This window comes from Talaromyces proteolyticus, assembly GCF_021365285.1.
Source record: "Talaromyces proteolyticus strain PMI_201 chromosome Unknown BGW36scaffold_1, whole genome shotgun sequence".
Lineage (NCBI taxonomy): Eukaryota > Fungi > Ascomycota > Eurotiomycetes > Eurotiales > Trichocomaceae > Talaromyces > Talaromyces proteolyticus.
Genome location: NW_025764277.1, coordinates 2,427,544 through 2,443,266, shown reverse-complemented (window position 1 = coordinate 2,443,266; position 15,723 = coordinate 2,427,544). Strand labels below are relative to the sequence as shown.

At 47.5% G+C, this 15,723-nt stretch overlaps 6 protein-coding genes across 6 annotated transcripts; 3 read left to right on the top strand and 3 right to left on the bottom strand.

The window, feature by feature from the left end:
* Positions 1-405: 405 nt before the first annotated feature.
* BGW36DRAFT_435423 (maltose permease MAL31) lies at positions 406-2,185 on the top strand (the record flags this gene model as incomplete). Its single annotated transcript, XM_046221414.1, has 1 exon — positions 406-2,185. One exon carries the CDS (start codon positions 406-408, stop codon positions 2,011-2,013), a length of 1,608 nt encoding a protein of 535 aa, XP_046078165.1. The 3' UTR covers positions 2,014-2,185.
* Positions 2,186-2,302: 117 nt separating this feature from the next.
* Positions 2,303-4,341, bottom strand: BGW36DRAFT_367762 (fungal-specific transcription factor). The gene is made up of 3 exons (XM_046214911.1): positions 4,139-4,341; positions 3,445-4,079; positions 2,303-3,355 (listed from the first exon to the last, which is right to left on the bottom strand). The coding sequence occupies exons 1-3, from the start codon at positions 4,168-4,170 to the stop codon at positions 2,421-2,423; spliced, it is 1,602 nt and encodes a 533-aa protein (XP_046078164.1). The 5' UTR covers positions 4,171-4,341; the 3' UTR covers positions 2,303-2,420.
* A 192-nt stretch (positions 4,342-4,533) lies between these two features.
* Positions 4,534-6,165, top strand: BGW36DRAFT_367761 (putative proteasome component Pre2). The gene is made up of 6 exons (XM_046214910.1): positions 4,534-4,811; positions 4,931-5,038; positions 5,106-5,261; positions 5,329-5,377; positions 5,429-5,538; positions 5,597-6,165. Exons 1-6 carry the CDS (start codon positions 4,680-4,682, stop codon positions 5,930-5,932), a joined length of 891 nt encoding a protein of 296 aa, XP_046078163.1. The 5' UTR covers positions 4,534-4,679; the 3' UTR covers positions 5,933-6,165.
* Positions 6,166-10,500, bottom strand: BGW36DRAFT_413445 (putative DNA-directed RNA polymerase I subunit beta). Its single transcript, XM_046219252.1, has 3 exons — positions 9,733-10,500; positions 7,239-9,678; positions 6,166-7,182 (listed from the first exon to the last, which is right to left on the bottom strand). Exons 1-3 carry the CDS (start codon positions 10,246-10,248, stop codon positions 6,377-6,379), a joined length of 3,762 nt encoding a protein of 1,253 aa, XP_046078162.1. The 5' UTR covers positions 10,249-10,500; the 3' UTR covers positions 6,166-6,376.
* A 1,316-nt stretch (positions 10,501-11,816) lies between these two features.
* Positions 11,817-13,322, top strand: BGW36DRAFT_14854 (ADP-ribosylation factor family protein). Its single transcript, XM_046209482.1, has 6 exons — positions 11,817-12,167; positions 12,333-12,405; positions 12,465-12,484; positions 12,576-12,638; positions 12,730-12,801; positions 12,869-13,322. Exons 1-6 carry the CDS (start codon positions 12,118-12,120, stop codon positions 13,140-13,142), a joined length of 552 nt encoding a protein of 183 aa, XP_046078161.1. The 5' UTR covers positions 11,817-12,117; the 3' UTR covers positions 13,143-13,322.
* Positions 13,323-14,396: 1,074 nt separating this feature from the next.
* BGW36DRAFT_422093 (Alpha/Beta hydrolase protein) lies at positions 14,397-15,275 on the bottom strand (the record flags this gene model as incomplete). Its single annotated transcript, XM_046219656.1, has 1 exon — positions 14,397-15,275. One exon carries the CDS (start codon positions 15,273-15,275, stop codon positions 14,397-14,399), a length of 879 nt encoding a protein of 292 aa, XP_046078160.1.
* Between the last annotated feature and the right edge of the window lie 448 nt (positions 15,276-15,723).

Here is a 15,723-nt window from a genome sequence, read left to right as displayed (position 1 = left end):
ATGTGATACTAGTAAGTTATCCACCCACCGTGAAAAGAGAAGACTATATCAAGTTCAACTAGTTGACTAGATGGTTGGGCGTCAAAAAGTGTGAAAGTTTGAGAGAAGCTAGGATATCTATATGAATGAAATTGTTCTGTAACGTTACATGATTCCGAGTTTAACTCGAGATCAGATACTATCCCTAATTCGAACTTTTAAAGTATCAGCAGATTAGTGTTCTTCATGCCAAGGTTAGAAGGCATATATAAGCTTGTGAGAGACCCAGTCAGCATATCAACGGATTTACCATTGTCTACATGTATTCAGCTACTCTCTTTATCTCCATGTATACAACGCTCCACAGTTGACCCACAACAAAATCGATAAAAGGTTAAGGGAGTTGAAATACAGTATTTAACAAGGATGGAGGTAGATACTCAAGGTTTGAACCAGCAAGCAAAAATTGCTGAAGATGAACAACACAAGCAATCAGTCTGGGAAGCGCTCTGGGCCCATCCCAAAGCAGTCTTCTGGTCGTTTATGGTCTCAATGTGTGTGATTATGGAAGGTTACGACACCATCCTCCTCGGAAATTTCTTTGCTTATCCGCAGTTCGCACGCAAATTTGGAACTTGGATTCCCAGTGAAAACCAATATCAATTAACCGCTAGCTGGCAGGCTGGTCTGAATAATGCATCTGGTGTGGGGGCATTTTTTGGAGCTATTGCAAACGGTTATTTGGTTGACAGATTTGGTCAGAAGCGTGTGATCCTTGCATCTCTAGTCGGATTGTCGATGCTACTTTTCATCGTCTTCTTTGCACCTAATATCGAGGCTCTTCTGATTGGCGAGCTGCTTTGTGGATTTCCTTGGGGTATTTTTGCAACTGCATCTCCAGCGTATGCTTCGGAAGTTCTTCCTCTCTCACTACGTGTCTACATGACTAGCTGGACGAACATGTGCTTCATTATTGGGCAATTGATTGCCGCCGGTGTTCTTGCAGGACTCGTGGACGTATCTAACGAATGGTCATACCGTATTCCCTTTGCCATACAATGGGTGTGGCCCTGCTTCCTGTTCCCCATATTATGCTTTGCACCGGAATCGCCCTGGCATCTGGTTCGTAAGGACCGACTGGATGAGGCAAAGAAATCACTAGAAAGACTCATCCGTTCAAAGGAACCAGATGGTTCACCCAACTTGACCGACATCGACAATACTCTCGCTCTCATCATCCACACCGACAGAATGGAACGAGAAGAGTTGAAAATCAAAACGACCTATTGGCAATGTTTCCGTGGCATCGATCGGCGACGAACAGAGATTGCCTGTGTCTCCTTTGTTGGTCAAGTCACGGCCGGAATGGGCTTTGCTTACAATTCGACTTATTTTTTCCAGCAAGTTGGCCTTACCACAGATCAAACATACAAAATGAACATCGGTGTTACCGGTCTTGGTTTATTTGGTACATTAATGTCATGGTTGCTCGTGTTGCCGAGATTTGGTCGGCGTACAATATACCTTGCTGGCATGCTCATCTGCGCTATCATTTTGTTCATTATTGGTATTTTGACCGTTGACACAAGCCACAAATCCATCGGAATGGCGCAAGCTGTCCTCTGTCTTGTTTGGACATTCTTCTTCCAGCTTACGATTGGACAATTAGGATGGTCTCTTCCTGCCGAGATAGGATCTACCCGGCTTCGGCAAAAGACGGTCGTGTTGGCGAGAGATTTTTACTATATTGCCAGCACCATTAGTTCCGTGTTACAGCCTTACTTTATGAATCCAACTGCCTGGAACTTGAAAGGCTACACTGGATTCTTTTGGGGATCTACAGCGCTTTTGACTTTTGTCTGGGCCTTCTTCCGACTACCTGAAACTAAGGGTCGATCCTATGACGAGTTGAACATGTTGTTCTCAAACCATATCGCTGCTCGAAGTTTCCAGAACTGCGAGGTGAGTTCCTTTGAGAAGAAGGATAGCGGGGAAAAAGAGGCAACAGTGCATGTGGAAAAGATCGATGGCTGAGTACGTTCTGCCCAATCCCATTTTCTTGGTGACTTTTCTTTCTTTCTTTTTGGATCATCAAGTTGATGTGACAATGATGAAATAAATGTACTACCGAGTCATTATTCCACTTCAAATGATATCAATTGATAAGGATTTACTTGAAATGCTGTATGTATTTGCTGAGTTTCTCCCCTCGTAGCAAATTAATATATTCGGGACAACATTTCAAGCAGCGACAGAAAGAGCAGCTTCAGTGTTTTGCTTTTCTGAATTGTCATTGTAGCTTAATTTCCATCGGTTCTGCAAGGTAGCCTGGAATCTTGGTAAATTTCAATAAGTCGGGCTTTAAGCTTTTATTCAACTATAATCGAAAAATAGATATAGATAGCGGAGGAAGAAATCGGCAAGATCACACGTGCAGTAACTCAAGCTTTGGGGGCTGGACTAAGACCTATTTTCTCAAGGGACAAAGGTATATCGGCGTCTGATTCCATCTCACCCCCCTTTCGCTCATCAACCGGTTGTCCGAACTCTCGGAGAAATCGTAACATCCATCGATCGAGCACAAAACTGGTAGTCATACTTTTCCGACACGCAGTATGAAATACGCGTAATCGCAACAGGCAGGCCGAGATACAGGGCCAGATTTCATACAAACGTAGCAAGATCTCAAAGTTGCGTTCCAGTCGAGAACGGGACAGCTTGATCTCTTGGTCAGAGTTCGAGAACAACAATGTATGGATTTGCACAGTAGAAGCGATGACAAGAACATGACCAATCATACTATAAAGCACATCACAACCAGGAGTCGAATGCGACATATATATTATCTGGCAGAGAGCCGCCGCGTGTGCTTTGCATTGGAGCGCATAATAAGCCCGTATATTTGGTGTACAGCTGGCGTAACTGTCAGGTTGTAGAAAGCGATAGTAAAGGAGCTGTCCAAAGTGATAGTAGCCACAATACACTGCCACAAATACTCGGCCAAGGCCAAGAGAAGCGTACCGTGAAAGGTTTTCGGCATTATCTCGCAAATGGTCCGGTAAGTCACGCTCCCAGTCGGTAAGCTGTTGAGCAAGCCAGTCTACTTCTTTTTCTGACATTTGTCCCTCAGTCCGGCCTTCGACCGAATTCTTGTTCAATTCGTTTATTGCGGCGAGTATCTTGTTTAGTTTGACCATTTCTGCAACTAGCGACGAAGAAAACACACCGCTGACATCTCCCAGGTTGATATCATGGGGGGTAAGTTGGAGAAACGTCAGTTCGTTAATCGGTAACTCATTATGCTCATTCCCCAATCTTCTAGGAAGAGACATGCCATTTGAAGACCACACATCGATCATACGTAAAGTGGACCAGACTATTGAACGTCAATTCTGTTATTGAAATAAGGAGTTCCGATGACGAGAAAATGCCAAGTCAAAATCATTGAAAAAATGGAATAATTACCGCGAACATCAACTTCTCTTTCAAGAAGAGTGGAAGCAGCACGAATAGGAAGACGAAGGAGTTGAGATATATGAATTCCTACGCAAATATAGACGGATTCAGATGCTGGATCGCCTTCTCCTGTCCAAAAAGCACCCAGGAGAAGAGCAGCTTGAACAGTTGTGAGTGATATGTCTCTCAAATTCAAAAGTTCTGAGCACTTTTGAGCGTACTGTAGTCCTCTATGCTTTGATGGTATGTTTTTAAACTTCACATTGTCAGAGAACCTTGCTGATAATGCAATTATGCCATATATGAGAACAGGGGCTACCGTTCCATGCTCGATAGCATTCATCAGACTAGGTTTATGGAATATGGTATGAAATTGGTCATGAATGTAGTCAAAGTACAACCTTGCTAGCTCCAGTTGGAGGGTCAAATCTGGAAGTAGAGCAGAATCATGTATCACAGGCGAAGTATCTCTTGGAGACAGAGATTGGTCGTGATTCTCTAAACCTGGAGCCGGCCCTGTATTCCGTCCTGAATTGAGTAGTCTTTCAATTGAATTTGTCAAGCTACAGCATAATTTCTTTTCTGCGCAATACTTGCAGCAGCTGTTGCTACGTTGGGGCACATAGCACTTCTTCTTGCGCCTCCTGCCGATATGTCAGCGAACATCGCATGGAGCAGGCTTACTATTTGGCGTGCTACTTGCCGACATTGTACACATGCAATCGCGTGTCTCATATTTTCTTCTCTCTAGACAGTAAGTGTTCTAAATACATTTTTCCAGGCGGCATAAGGTGATAATATTGGGGAAATTAGGTTTCACAACGCATTTCTTTGTAGTAAAAAAATATCCAATCAACTGCAAAACATCGTGTTGGGGGTTGGTGGCGTTGCCAAGTTTGAGGGGATGCTCGAAGCTATGTTGAGTCTGAAGGGCGTATAGGAATCATGTGACATCGAGTGAGGACATCTTAGCACGTGATCTATCCGTACAGTCACGTGCTTAGATTGCCGTTCTTGGTTCTTACATAACTGTGTCACGTGATGTCAGGCGCCAGCTGTGACGCGAAGCTTCGGAGCTGCAAGAGCTCCCAGCGAAGCCGCATTGTCATCGAGAGTCGCTCTTCCCCATCATCCCCCGTCTACTCCTCCCGACTATTCAGTGTACTATATTTCTTTTCGACCTTGCATTTTCCATTAATTTCCCTCTATACTCTGCTAGTCCCGTTCTCGGATCCCTCGTCAAGATGGATACACTAGTCGCCAGGTACTCCAGTTCGCCATTTCAGAATGAGATCTATTCAGAAGAACAACAGCGCGAGCTCATAGAGTGCCTTCCTCCGTTATCACTCAAATTCGACCTTCCGCCTATCTCCAAGGTGAGTTCCCTACCCTGGAAATGCTCCGACTGGATTGTTCGGCCTCACGGAGACTTAGGGAACCCTGAGGCTTGCCTTCGTGTTGTTATAGCTACTAATGATGATTATTCGTTTTCCAGCCTTCCTCTTGGCTTCGTACCATGACAGATGACCACTCGAACCCTAGTGCACCCATCAAATTGGCACACGGAACGACAACCCTCGCTTTCAGATTCCAGCACGGCATTGTATGTTTGCACATCTTAACGTATCACGGCGTCACCTTCACAAACTAATCATGGGGATACAAAACAGATTGTTGCGACAGATTCAAGAGCGACGGCGGGTAATTGGATTGCCAGTCAGACAGTCAAGAAGGTCATTCCGGTGTCACGATTGAATTTGGCTACGGACAAAGAGAACGATGGTCCTGTTCCAGGACTCCTGGGAACTATGGCCGGTACTGCAGCGGTATGTTCTCTTCTAAGAACAAGAATTTTTGAGCATTGCAAGAAGCGATACTAAGTGTGGTTGATAGGATTGTCAATACTGGTTGAGATACTTAGGCGAGCAGTGCACACTTCACGGTAGGATTTCTTCCCTCGGCTTATCATCGCAAGTATACTAATCACATACAGAACTCCGACATAAGCGCCGCATTACTGTCGCTGCTGCGTCGAAGATCCTGGCTAACCTGACATACTCTTACAAGTCGATGGGGCTGGGTATGGGTACTATGTTGGCAGGAGTAAGACTAAGCCTCTGCAATAAAATAACATCCAAAACTAACAGCTCGATTTTTCCAGATGACACCTCAAGAAGGCCCTGCATTGTACTATATCGACTCCGACGGCACTCGCCTACCCGGTAACCTTTTCTGTGTTGGATCCGGTCAAACATTCGCCTACGGTGTGCTGGATGCTGAGTACCGGTATGATCTTAGTGAGGAAGAAGCTCTCCAACTCGGCCGACGAAGTATCCTGGCGGCCACTCATCGCGATGCCTACTCTGGTGGATATATCAACTTGTACCACGTCAAGGAAGAAGGATGGGTGCACCATGGATTTAGCGACACAGACCCGATTTTCTGGAAGACCAAGTTGGAACAAGGTGAATTCACAAATGTGACGGCTGAAGTGTAAGAAGTGTGAGAAGCTATGAAAGGGGCAGAGTCTATTCAAATTCGAACAACAACCCGAAATCCACCTCTTTGAGACAGTTTCCTTTTTTTCAATTACCAACTTTTGTCTTATCATGATCCAATATTGTGGGGACAGTTCTTTTCCTTCCCTGAGAATCTCACTGTAGAATGAATCAATATCAAGCGCTCGTCAGAGAACCTGATAAGTATCGATAGAAACTATGAAATCGACTATTTCCGAGAAGAACCAAGTGCCATTTTCTATACAAGCACATTAACTATCATGTAGATACAACCAAGAATAACATTAAGAAACCCGTTGAAAGAGACAGAGCAGGACACCTTGCTATATGCAAAAACGAAATAAGAGACTTTTGTATCACTTTTGCAAATTCATATCCATAATATACTGAGTAATATAGCGCAAGGCGTGACGAGTCTCAGCTTAATGCTCAACCTTGAACTTCAATCGAATACCCATGGCGGCTAACTCGGCATCCAAGTACTTCAATACGCCTGGCACAACGACAACAGTCACGTCATCTCCACCGACGAAGCGCTTTCCGTCGCCGTCCTCCCATACTTCGGCGCGTGAGTCGTCGAAGGTTGCGTCGCGCGCACAACGACGGCAGCGGACGATGCCATTCACACCGCCAACAGCTCCGACGCCACTGATTGGATGGTCCTGGTTGGGAGCGGCTTGTGCAGCTGCAGCGATGGCGCCTTGGTTGGCAACAGTTTTGTTGTTGTGGCGAGGGCCGACGGATGAAACGGCGACTTGGGTCGAGAGGAAGGAGCCGCAGTTACGACAGATCCAGGCTCGTTGCGAGTCGGAGCAGTTCATCAGACGGTCCTGAAGGAGGAATGCACAGCCGTGCGCAAGGAGACCGTCACGTTCCATTTCTCCCACACGGATACCACCACCCTTGGCACGACCCTTGATGGGTTGCCCGGTCACACTGTTCACGGGACCGGTGGTACGTACTTGGAATTTATCGTTCACCATGTGACGCAGACGTTGATAGTGGACAACGCCAAGGAAAATGTCTGCAGCGAATTCTTTACCTGTGATGCCACTGTACATGGGTTCATTTCCGTGGTAGTTGTACCCGGCTTTACGAAGTTGATGACCGAAATAGTCGGCCGCGGTATTCTCTTCGCTGAATTGGAAGGGCGTACAGTCCTGAGGGTGGCCGTGAAGAGCGCCAGCTTTGCCAGCCATAGATTCTATGATTTGTGCGATGGTCATACCTATCATGACAAAAATTAGTATTCAGAATTATCAAAATCAGGAATGATGCACATACGAGATGGGAAAGCGTGAGGGTTGATGATGAGATCCGGCTGTATGCCGCTTTCCGAGAAAGGCATATCAATCTGGGGCCACAATTGCGAGCACACACCCTTCTGTCCGTGACGAGAGGAGAATTTGTCACCAATAATGGGCCGACGAGGAATGCGATACTTGACACTGATTGCCTGTAGTGGTTCATTTCCGTTCTCATTACCGACGAGACGAATGCTGTCAATATATCCACTTTCGGGGTCTTTATATTTGAGGAAATGCGTAATACCGTCAACGTTGACGTACGAGTCGCTGGCGGGATCATATCTGACGGTATGCCATGCCGCAATCAATGAATTTTCTTCCATCTTGACACCAATATGAGGTAGGCCATCCTCATCAATGGTCTTGCGCCACTCAGCCTTGATCTCAGATCCTGGAGCAAAGCCAAAGAGCTTAGAGACTTCACGCTTTGACTTAACTCGCCGCGAATCTTTGTCATCCAAGTTGTAGAATTTTGTCTTATAGATAGTACCATTACCGAATCCTCGCTCATGTGAAGATTTGTTGATTATCATAGCGTCGTCCATGTCGTAGCCGGTGTAGGAAATAATGGCAACGACTGCGTTAGTACCATTGGGGAAGTTGTCCAAGCCATATGCATTGTACAATGGCGGTCGAACGATAGGTGTCTGACCGCATTGTAATTTGTACAACTTGTTGTCTGTACGGTAGGCAAAAGATGTTCCTGGAGTACCCATGGTCTGCTTGCTCATTTGGCATTGGTACATATTACGTGGGGACTGGTTATTGTCGGAGAATGGCGTCATATTGGCCAGGATAGACAGAATGTTAGTCGGTGAAAATTCGATGTGTGTTGAAACACCCGACCTAATATCTGAATCAAGACAAGCAATCTCCATGAACGGTTGTTCGAATGGACCGACGTAGTCGAGCTTATCAAGAGCCAAGTATTTGACGGGTCGGTACATTCGTGCCGATTGAGAAAACATGTAAATCCCTGGATACTGACCACCATTAGAATTAGGCACATATCCGATCTCGAGCTCTTTTGGAATATCGTGTGTTCCCTCGACCTTCCAGAATCGTAGAGTATCGTGTATCATCTTTGCCTGTTTAGGGGAACAGTAGCCAATGATGCGTCCATTTAGTTGAATGGACACAGATTCGCTCACATCGGCGGATGCATTTGTCCGAATACCTAATTGAGCAAGCACGCGGGGAATATGAGATACGTCGATGTCTTGGGTGGCAACCAAACATTTGTGTGCGAGATGGTTGAGCAAACCACAAGGCGAACCGTCAGGCGTGTGCACTGGACACAAGAAACCCCAACTTTCTGGCAGCAATTTACGCACAGTGGTCGTTTTGAGCTGTGCAAAAAAGCTACCTCTGTGTATCATGCGAAAGTGAGCAATAAAACGGTAAAAATTGATCTTCTCCGCGACGACAGTATAACCAGATGCCTGTTGCATATCCAAACCAGTAGGACTGACCAGGTTTCCTGTCGATAAAAAGTATTCGAGTGCTCCACCAACGTTTTCGTTAGTTCGCTTGACAATCTTTGCCAAAAAGTCTTTCTCAAATGTAGGGTCTGTAAATTTGAGGCCACCACCCCGGTACGACCACTCTCGGGCGACTCTTCCAAAAGAGAGCAGCCATTCTTCGAGCCTTTCCTTCAAAAGCATGCCATAAAGGAATCCGCCAAGAAGCACTTCCTGGTTCGAGACAGCATCTGGGTTGTCGGCAGCGCAGTCGCCAGCAACAAATGCATAAAGTTTCCGGATCATAAATGTCATCATTTTGAACTTGTCGTGATCTTGCGTATCGGTCACATTCTGATTGCCCAAATGTGGTAGCACGATTTTACGAAGAAATTCTGTACCACATTGCTCATTTGTCCAATGGGCTGGAGCAAAGAGAGCCGGGCGAAATTTTCTACCCAAGTAAGCTCTAGCATCTGTTCGTGAGTGGAGGTTGTAGCCCTTGTATGTTCTTAGCAGCAGTTCGACACGATCGGTGACGAATGTGTTTTTGACGCCATTCGATGACGCATTTCCCACAATTCCTTCAAAAATTTCGCGGTCATTGGTTTCAACAAGTGCTTTCAGAATCATGACAACTGGAATGAGGTATTCTTGCTTGCGGTAGGAAAATCGGAATGTCAAGTTTCCATCGCTCAGATAATGGATGACATTGGTCTGGGAAGTTTGGTCAGGTCGAACCGAACGTATTTGAACGCCAAATTTAGTGAAACCAGCACCGCGCTTTTGGAAAGACGGTCGCATGATAGCCATAGGGTAGTTTCGTTTCGGCAGAATTAACATTCGGACCAGTTTTTCATTTCCATTGACGATGAAATATCCACCCAGTTCCTCAGACTCTTCTTTGTGATCCACCAAGTGCTGTGGGCTGGAGTTTTCTAAATGGCATCTGTTGGACTGTGTCCCATGTCAGACGATGTAACAAGTGAATCAACATGGTAAAGTACTCACCCTCAACATCAGAGGAACTTGGCCTAGATCGCGAATAGATTCTTTCCATTCGCCCGCATTCACCTGGAACTGCAATCTAACGCGCAATCGACCTCTGTAGGTGGCATGTCTTTCTCTGCATTCGGATGGATAGATGTTGCGGTAGTCCTTATTTCCGTTACGGGGAACGAATTTGTTGGTGGGTGGGAGAACTGCTTTTTCCAGAAAAACCTCGGTAATGCGCAGGTTGAGACGGTTTCGCTGCGGGGGGCGTTCGCCTGCGGCCAGTCGTGCTTGCCTCTGCTCCGGAGTCTCGTTATCGCCGTCTAGGAATGTCTTGGTGCCCATGTCCTTCAAGGCCTCCTCGATAATTTTGTTCTCTCCGAAAAGGGCATTGAATGAGTTGATGTGAGGCCGCACTGCAGCCTCCAGCAGCGGATAGGCTGATCGATCCTTTGGCGGGTTCTTGAAGAGTCGTTCTCGCCGCAGGGTATCGAACCCGACGGTCCAGTCGGTATTCGTCGCTGTGGGAGCCATGTTTTTATGCAACTGCAAACTTTCCACACGGTTGGCGGGAGAAATTTGGTGATTGGGTGACGTTGGCAAGAGCAATTAGCTCCTAGTCAAGCTCATCCTCGGCCCGTTCGATGAGCGATGGTTACAACCAGGGGAATGGGCGGCTTGGTGTCTGCAAAGAGCGTGCCTTCCACCGAACAACCATGAACAACAGCGACTCTCGACGGAAATTTTTGTGGGTGGATCGCGGCAGCTGCGTATCGTCACGTGCCGATAACGGTTGGGCGGCTTGCACCTTCCGGTTCCGGGATAACCATCGCTGGCAGCTTTCTAGGATGCACCGGATAACGTGACCACCACACGCAACTTGCACGGACCCGCAGATCCCAGCCATAGTAATGCTACTACAGCGACTGCATATGTACTACTGCTGATCCCCACGATGCATCAAGGTCGACATGCCTGCTGCTCGCCCCTCTAGGCTGCACAAGAAGCTTAGCAAGCCTGTCTAACCCCTACGTAATCGATCCGTTGGCCGTTACTGGCCGGCTGTCGTCTTCTGGGGAAACAAAAAAGCAACATCATCATTCGGCGCCACGCAACTTTACTTGCACTTGACACTTGACGTTGGTACCTGAAACTCTGAGGCTGCCACCAGGCAGAAACGGCAAGGCAGAGCCGACAAGGCGCATCCACCCTCCACGTCAACATATATACACACCCTACACAAAGAAATTGGGGCTGTATGGGACAGCGCCGTGGCACCGACCAGCTACCACCCCAGCCCACCCCAGCGAGCGGGACAGTAGGAACGAAATACGCAATAGGCAATCACACAGGTACGTCGTTCGTTCTCCTGCAGAGCCCAGCGGGAACAACATGCCTAGGCTCGATCTGCTGTGGGTGCGAACGAGCCCAGGCAGGAATCAAAGTTGGACTGGGCTCTAGTGCAGCGCCAAAATTCCAGGCTGATCCTTGTCAAGCCCGCAGACTAAGCGCTCCCCTCCGAACCGGCGCAAATCATCGGTCATGTGTGCACATAGATCGAACAATTAGTGCCTCGACTTGGTTTTGTTCCCGCCGGCCAAAAGAAAGGGAAAAGACAGAAAAAGTAAGTGAGCGGGCGAACCAAGCACCAAGACAGGAAAAAAGGTTAATCCCGTATTAGTACGTCCAAACCCTGTTCCGAATCCGTTATCCACCCCGACCTCGAGCCAGTCGATATTAATTATTGCTTTTTTTCTTTCTTCTGGGAAAATCGGCGGTCTTGGTGGCTTCGACGACGACTTGCTTTCGTGGACTTACTTTCCTAGAACGTCCTGCGGCGTGTAAGTCCGCAGCAGACCCTAAAGAAATAATTTCTTCCATTCTGACTATTATTTACTAGTTAGCTACGCCTGCCTGCCGTTGCAGGTTACAGTCGGACCTGGCTCACATCGAGCATTAGGCTGGACGTCGCATCTGCTTCTGTGTTGTTTTTCTGTGGGCTTTGTGTTTTGTTTCCATTTTAATTTTCATTCCTCCCCCATGCTATTGTCTGTTCCTGGGGAAAACCTTGAATCTACACATCGGCCTTGTTCACCGCAGTTACTACGGAAAGGCACCCACCCCACTTCCTACCGCATGGTGCGCGTCATCTAAATATTATTCAACCATTGACGCCTGGTTGAAATCTTGGGCAACGCTATCGATTCGGCGCCTCTCTATCCACGTCTGCCACTCGACAGGAGCTTGAAGAGCTATCTGCATCGATATCACCGTTGCAAATATTCGGCAGTCTCGCACCGTTTATTTTCTCGTGCCTTTCTTCTTCTCGTTTTCTCTGCCTAGCATTCTTTCTCTGACCATCTGCCATTTTCAACTGGACGACGAGTCTGGCATCACCTCATCATGGCGGGTATATTTCGAACGATCTATGATTGGCTGTTACGCCTGTTTTGGTGAGTACCGATGTCATGAAGTGAGGTGAAGTCAAGGTTGGGGTATCTGTATTTTGATGGATCCTGTGACGGCTTTGCCGCCGATAGGACCCGTTTCTCCGCTACGGAACCACCGAACTTGCTTCGTGACTTAGTGACTGGCTAACGTCGTCTGGCAAAATGTAGGGCAACCGAGATGGACGTCACGATGATTGGCCTTCAGAATGCCGGAAAGTCGTCGTTACTCCGTGTGTTGGCGGTATGGTCTTGTCATCCCATGCTCGATGACTCTGTTTCTTGGCTGACAATCAAAACTAGGGCGGAGAATTCACAGTCGAGTAAGTGCTCTGGCAGCTCTCCATTCCGTTTAGTAGTCGCGTGATGGTCATCAGACTAGATTAACCCCTCCCAGCTAACAGCCCCCTGCAGTTCCATACCAACGATTGGTTTCAACACCAAAAAGGTCCAGAAGGGCCATGTGACATTGAAATGGTTGGTTTCATTTTTTTTTTTAATATATTATTATTTCCTCGTGAAAACAGGGATGTTTTGCAGTGTGGGTCTGACCGAGGTTCGTGTATAGCTGGGACTTGGGGGGTCAACCACGCTTCCGACCGATGTGGGAGCGATATTGCCGTGGGGTAAACGCCATCATGTAAGACGATCTGATTTCCGTTCTGTTAGCCATATTCTCAAAGTACGACACTTACACTTGGGTGTAGGTATATTGTCGACGCGGCAGATCAGCCAGCCTTGCCAGTTGCGACAGAAGAGCTGCATGACTTATTGGACAAACCTAGCCTGGAGGGCATCCCACTGTTGGTGCTCGGCAACAAGTCGGATCTGCCCCACAAATTGTCGGTCGATGAGCTGATCGAGAGGATGGATCTAAAATCCATCACTCGCCGGGAGGTGAGTTGCTATGGGATCAGTGCTAAGGAAGAGACCAATCTCGATGCTGTTTTGCATTGGTTGATCGCCCGCGCAAGTAGGTAACGGAGGCTACTTCGGTTGGTATTTGTTACACATGCCGGTGTCGTTCGGTATCATTTTCTTTCCTTCTTTTCATTTGCAGGTGCTTCAGCGATGTAATGAGTTGACGATCTCCATTCAAGACGCATGCAGCTGCGACTGCCCGCCAGCGATGGCGGATGTTTATTTGTTCGGTTTAATTGTAATCGGCCATTTGGCGAGGAATGAGACTGTTTCTCTTATTTCTTTTATTCAGGCTATTGCGTCCTGTTTCGTTTGGCGGATGAGTAGCAATACCTAACGATTAGCGATAATGATTATGATGATGTGTTGCCTGGGGTTCGTGAGTGCTGTAGAATTAGTGCCTGGAAAATTAGGGCGTAGATGAGCAAGTCAATTGACAATAGTAAGAGGATCACAGCACTCAGTTGTCTACAACCTGAGGCTTTGGATGCGTCGCGGGGCACCCTCACGTTTAATCATGAATTGGCAGGCAATAAGCACGCTCACGAGTATTTTCCAGGACAAAAAATAATCTACAGACCCTCTTCATATATATCTATTCCATTATTATTTTTATTTTTTGCCAACTCATCCATACATCAAACTAAGCAGTTAACGCGCAGTCAAGACAGGTTGTCTCATGCAGCTGCTCTGTGTATAACACACGGACCAAGTGATGCGCTGGCAGCCTCCACTGCCTATGGATTTATCCACATGGAGTTATCAATCTTCTTATTACATGTACTTTTCAGACAGACCGGTTTTCCTAACTTATACACGTGTAAGATAGCACTATTGTTACCGGTATATGCATGCCATATTGTGAAATTCGCGATTGGCCTCCGTTTCTACGACGATGGTTCTCGTTGCGGTTGAGACTAGCGGGGTGGGATGTGAAACCGACTTTGGATATTTGGACGAGAGGGTTTCGGAATTGTAAAAGGGTAGTGTGTGACAACATGGGACCATTTTGATGCTGCAACCTGAATTGGCGGTTGTAAACAATCGATACTCATCGATCAGGTGTGGACGTGTGACTGCTGGGTGTTACACACCAGACAGGGATATCAGGGATTGGGCCACCCTTGCAGGTTCAACGTCGTGGCGGGCAGATGACCTTGCTTGTAGCATTGCAACAATGACATTGTGAAGTAAGCAGAGTTACAAGGGACGCATTAAGAATTATTTATCATATGCCAGTCGGCTGATATCTTCTAGTCGCATATGTACAATTATGTCGACTGGCATGCACTCAGTTGCCAAGACTATGTATGTTTATGTCTGCGCAAAAAACCCCAACACCCTCTCCGCAACAATCCCTGGCTGCTCCTCCATGACAAAGTGGCCGCAATCCTCAATCGCACCACCCTGCACATTCTCCGCAATCCCCTGCACCATCTGTGTGATCCTCTCTCCCACACCTCCCGCCCCTCCCACTGCTAGCACAAGAATCGGCAGCGGCGTCTTAGCAAACTCAACATTCTGCTTCGCACTCGTGCTGACCGCGCGATAGTACTCGAATCCGCGACTCATCGCCCCTGGACGCGCGTAGCTGCGGATGTAATGCTCTAGATTCTCCCTTGGGAATTTCTCCGGATGCGCGGTCTTGTACTTGAATAACCACGACAGCAACTCCCGCGCGCGGCCCTGGGTCAGCGCTTCGGGCAGCTCAGGCAGCGCGTTGAACGAGAACTGCCAGAGCTTGACGTTGGCGTCGTAGGGCAAGGGGTATGGCGCAGGGGGCAAGAGGCCCGGCACAGCGGCGTCGAGGATCGTGAGACTGCGCACCCTCGCGGCATACTGCGCGGCCCAGGGATACACGATCCATCCGCCGATGTCATGGCCGACGAGATGATATCGATATCCCTCAATGTCGCTTTCGGTATGCGATACGAGATCGCTGCTATGCAATGCTTCGGCGAGAATCGTGCTAACGCTCGCGGTATCGTATTTGTTCGCTGCGGGTGCGGCGGAGTCGCCTAGGCCCGGCGGGTCGAGGGCCACGAAGCGATGCGATTTTGCGAGGTGGGGGAATATGCTGCTGTATGCTTCGGCAGTCTGTGGCCAGCCGGGGATCAGGATGACCAGTGTGCCGGAGGAGCCTCCTGTGATGGCTCGGATGCCCTGGCTGAGGTGTTTGATCTGCCAGGCCATGATACTATATGATATAAAGTTCTATATAATATATGGTTGCTCGATGAGGCAACTTGTGGACTAGAAGTGGCCTTGAAAGTCTAGAGATTTCATGTATTTACTGTAGAAATAGAGCCGGATATGGCCAATTTATATATCAGACTTCGTGACTCAAAATGGTTGAGTGAAGCTATACAGACTACATTCGGAACGTGCGGACCGCGCGGCAGTAGCCGCTGGAATGCTTCTAGAAGAGTATATACATACTGAAAAAAAAATACATAATTTGAATAAGATAGACTGCGGAGGACCTTTGGTCTGATTAACAATATAGTAACCAATGGATATAAGGAATGACTCATGGGTGTTATGATGCATGGTACAGCGTCTCAGCCTCCACGGGCGAATACGTAGTGATACGAAGTGGGTCAGCCTTATGAATATATTAATATAATCACTTCAATTTCAA

Bases quoted from the DNA above. Each gene is read 5' to 3' on its own strand.
- BGW36DRAFT_367762 (XM_046214911.1), bottom strand. From the start codon at position 4,170: ATGAGACACGCGATTGCATGTGTACAATGTCG. The intron at 4,080-4,138 runs GCAAGTAGCACG...ACATATCGGCAG, and splicing joins ATTGCATGTGTACAATGTCG to GAGGCGCAAGAAGAAGTGCT. The intron at 3,356-3,444 runs GTAATTATTCCA...GACGTTCAATAG, and splicing joins AAGAGAAGTTGATGTTCGCG to TCTGGTCCACTTTACGTATG.
- BGW36DRAFT_367761 (XM_046214910.1), top strand. From the start codon at position 4,680: ATGGATACACTAGTCGCCAGGTACTCCAGTTCGCCATTTCAGAATGAG. The intron at 5,262-5,328 runs GTATGTTCTCTT...TGTGGTTGATAG, and splicing joins CTATGGCCGGTACTGCAGCG to GATTGTCAATACTGGTTGAG. The intron at 5,378-5,428 runs GTAGGATTTCTT...AATCACATACAG, and splicing joins CGAGCAGTGCACACTTCACG to AACTCCGACATAAGCGCCGC.
- BGW36DRAFT_413445 (XM_046219252.1), bottom strand. From the start codon at position 10,248: ATGGCTCCCACAGCGACGAATACCGACTGGACCGTCGGGTTCGATACC. The intron at 9,679-9,732 runs GTGAGTACTTTA...CATGGGACACAG, and splicing joins AAGTTCCTCTGATGTTGAGG to TCCAACAGATGCCATTTAGA. The intron at 7,183-7,238 runs GTATGTGCATCA...TTGTCATGATAG, and splicing joins CCCTCACGCTTTCCCATCTC to GTATGACCATCGCACAAATC.
- BGW36DRAFT_14854 (XM_046209482.1), top strand. From the start codon at position 12,118: ATGGCGGGTATATTTCGAACGATCTATGATTGGCTGTTACGCCTGTTT. The intron at 12,168-12,332 runs GTGAGTACCGAT...GGCAAAATGTAG, and splicing joins TGGCTGTTACGCCTGTTTTG to GGCAACCGAGATGGACGTCA. The intron at 12,639-12,729 runs GTTGGTTTCATT...GTTCGTGTATAG, and splicing joins GGCCATGTGACATTGAAATG to CTGGGACTTGGGGGGTCAAC.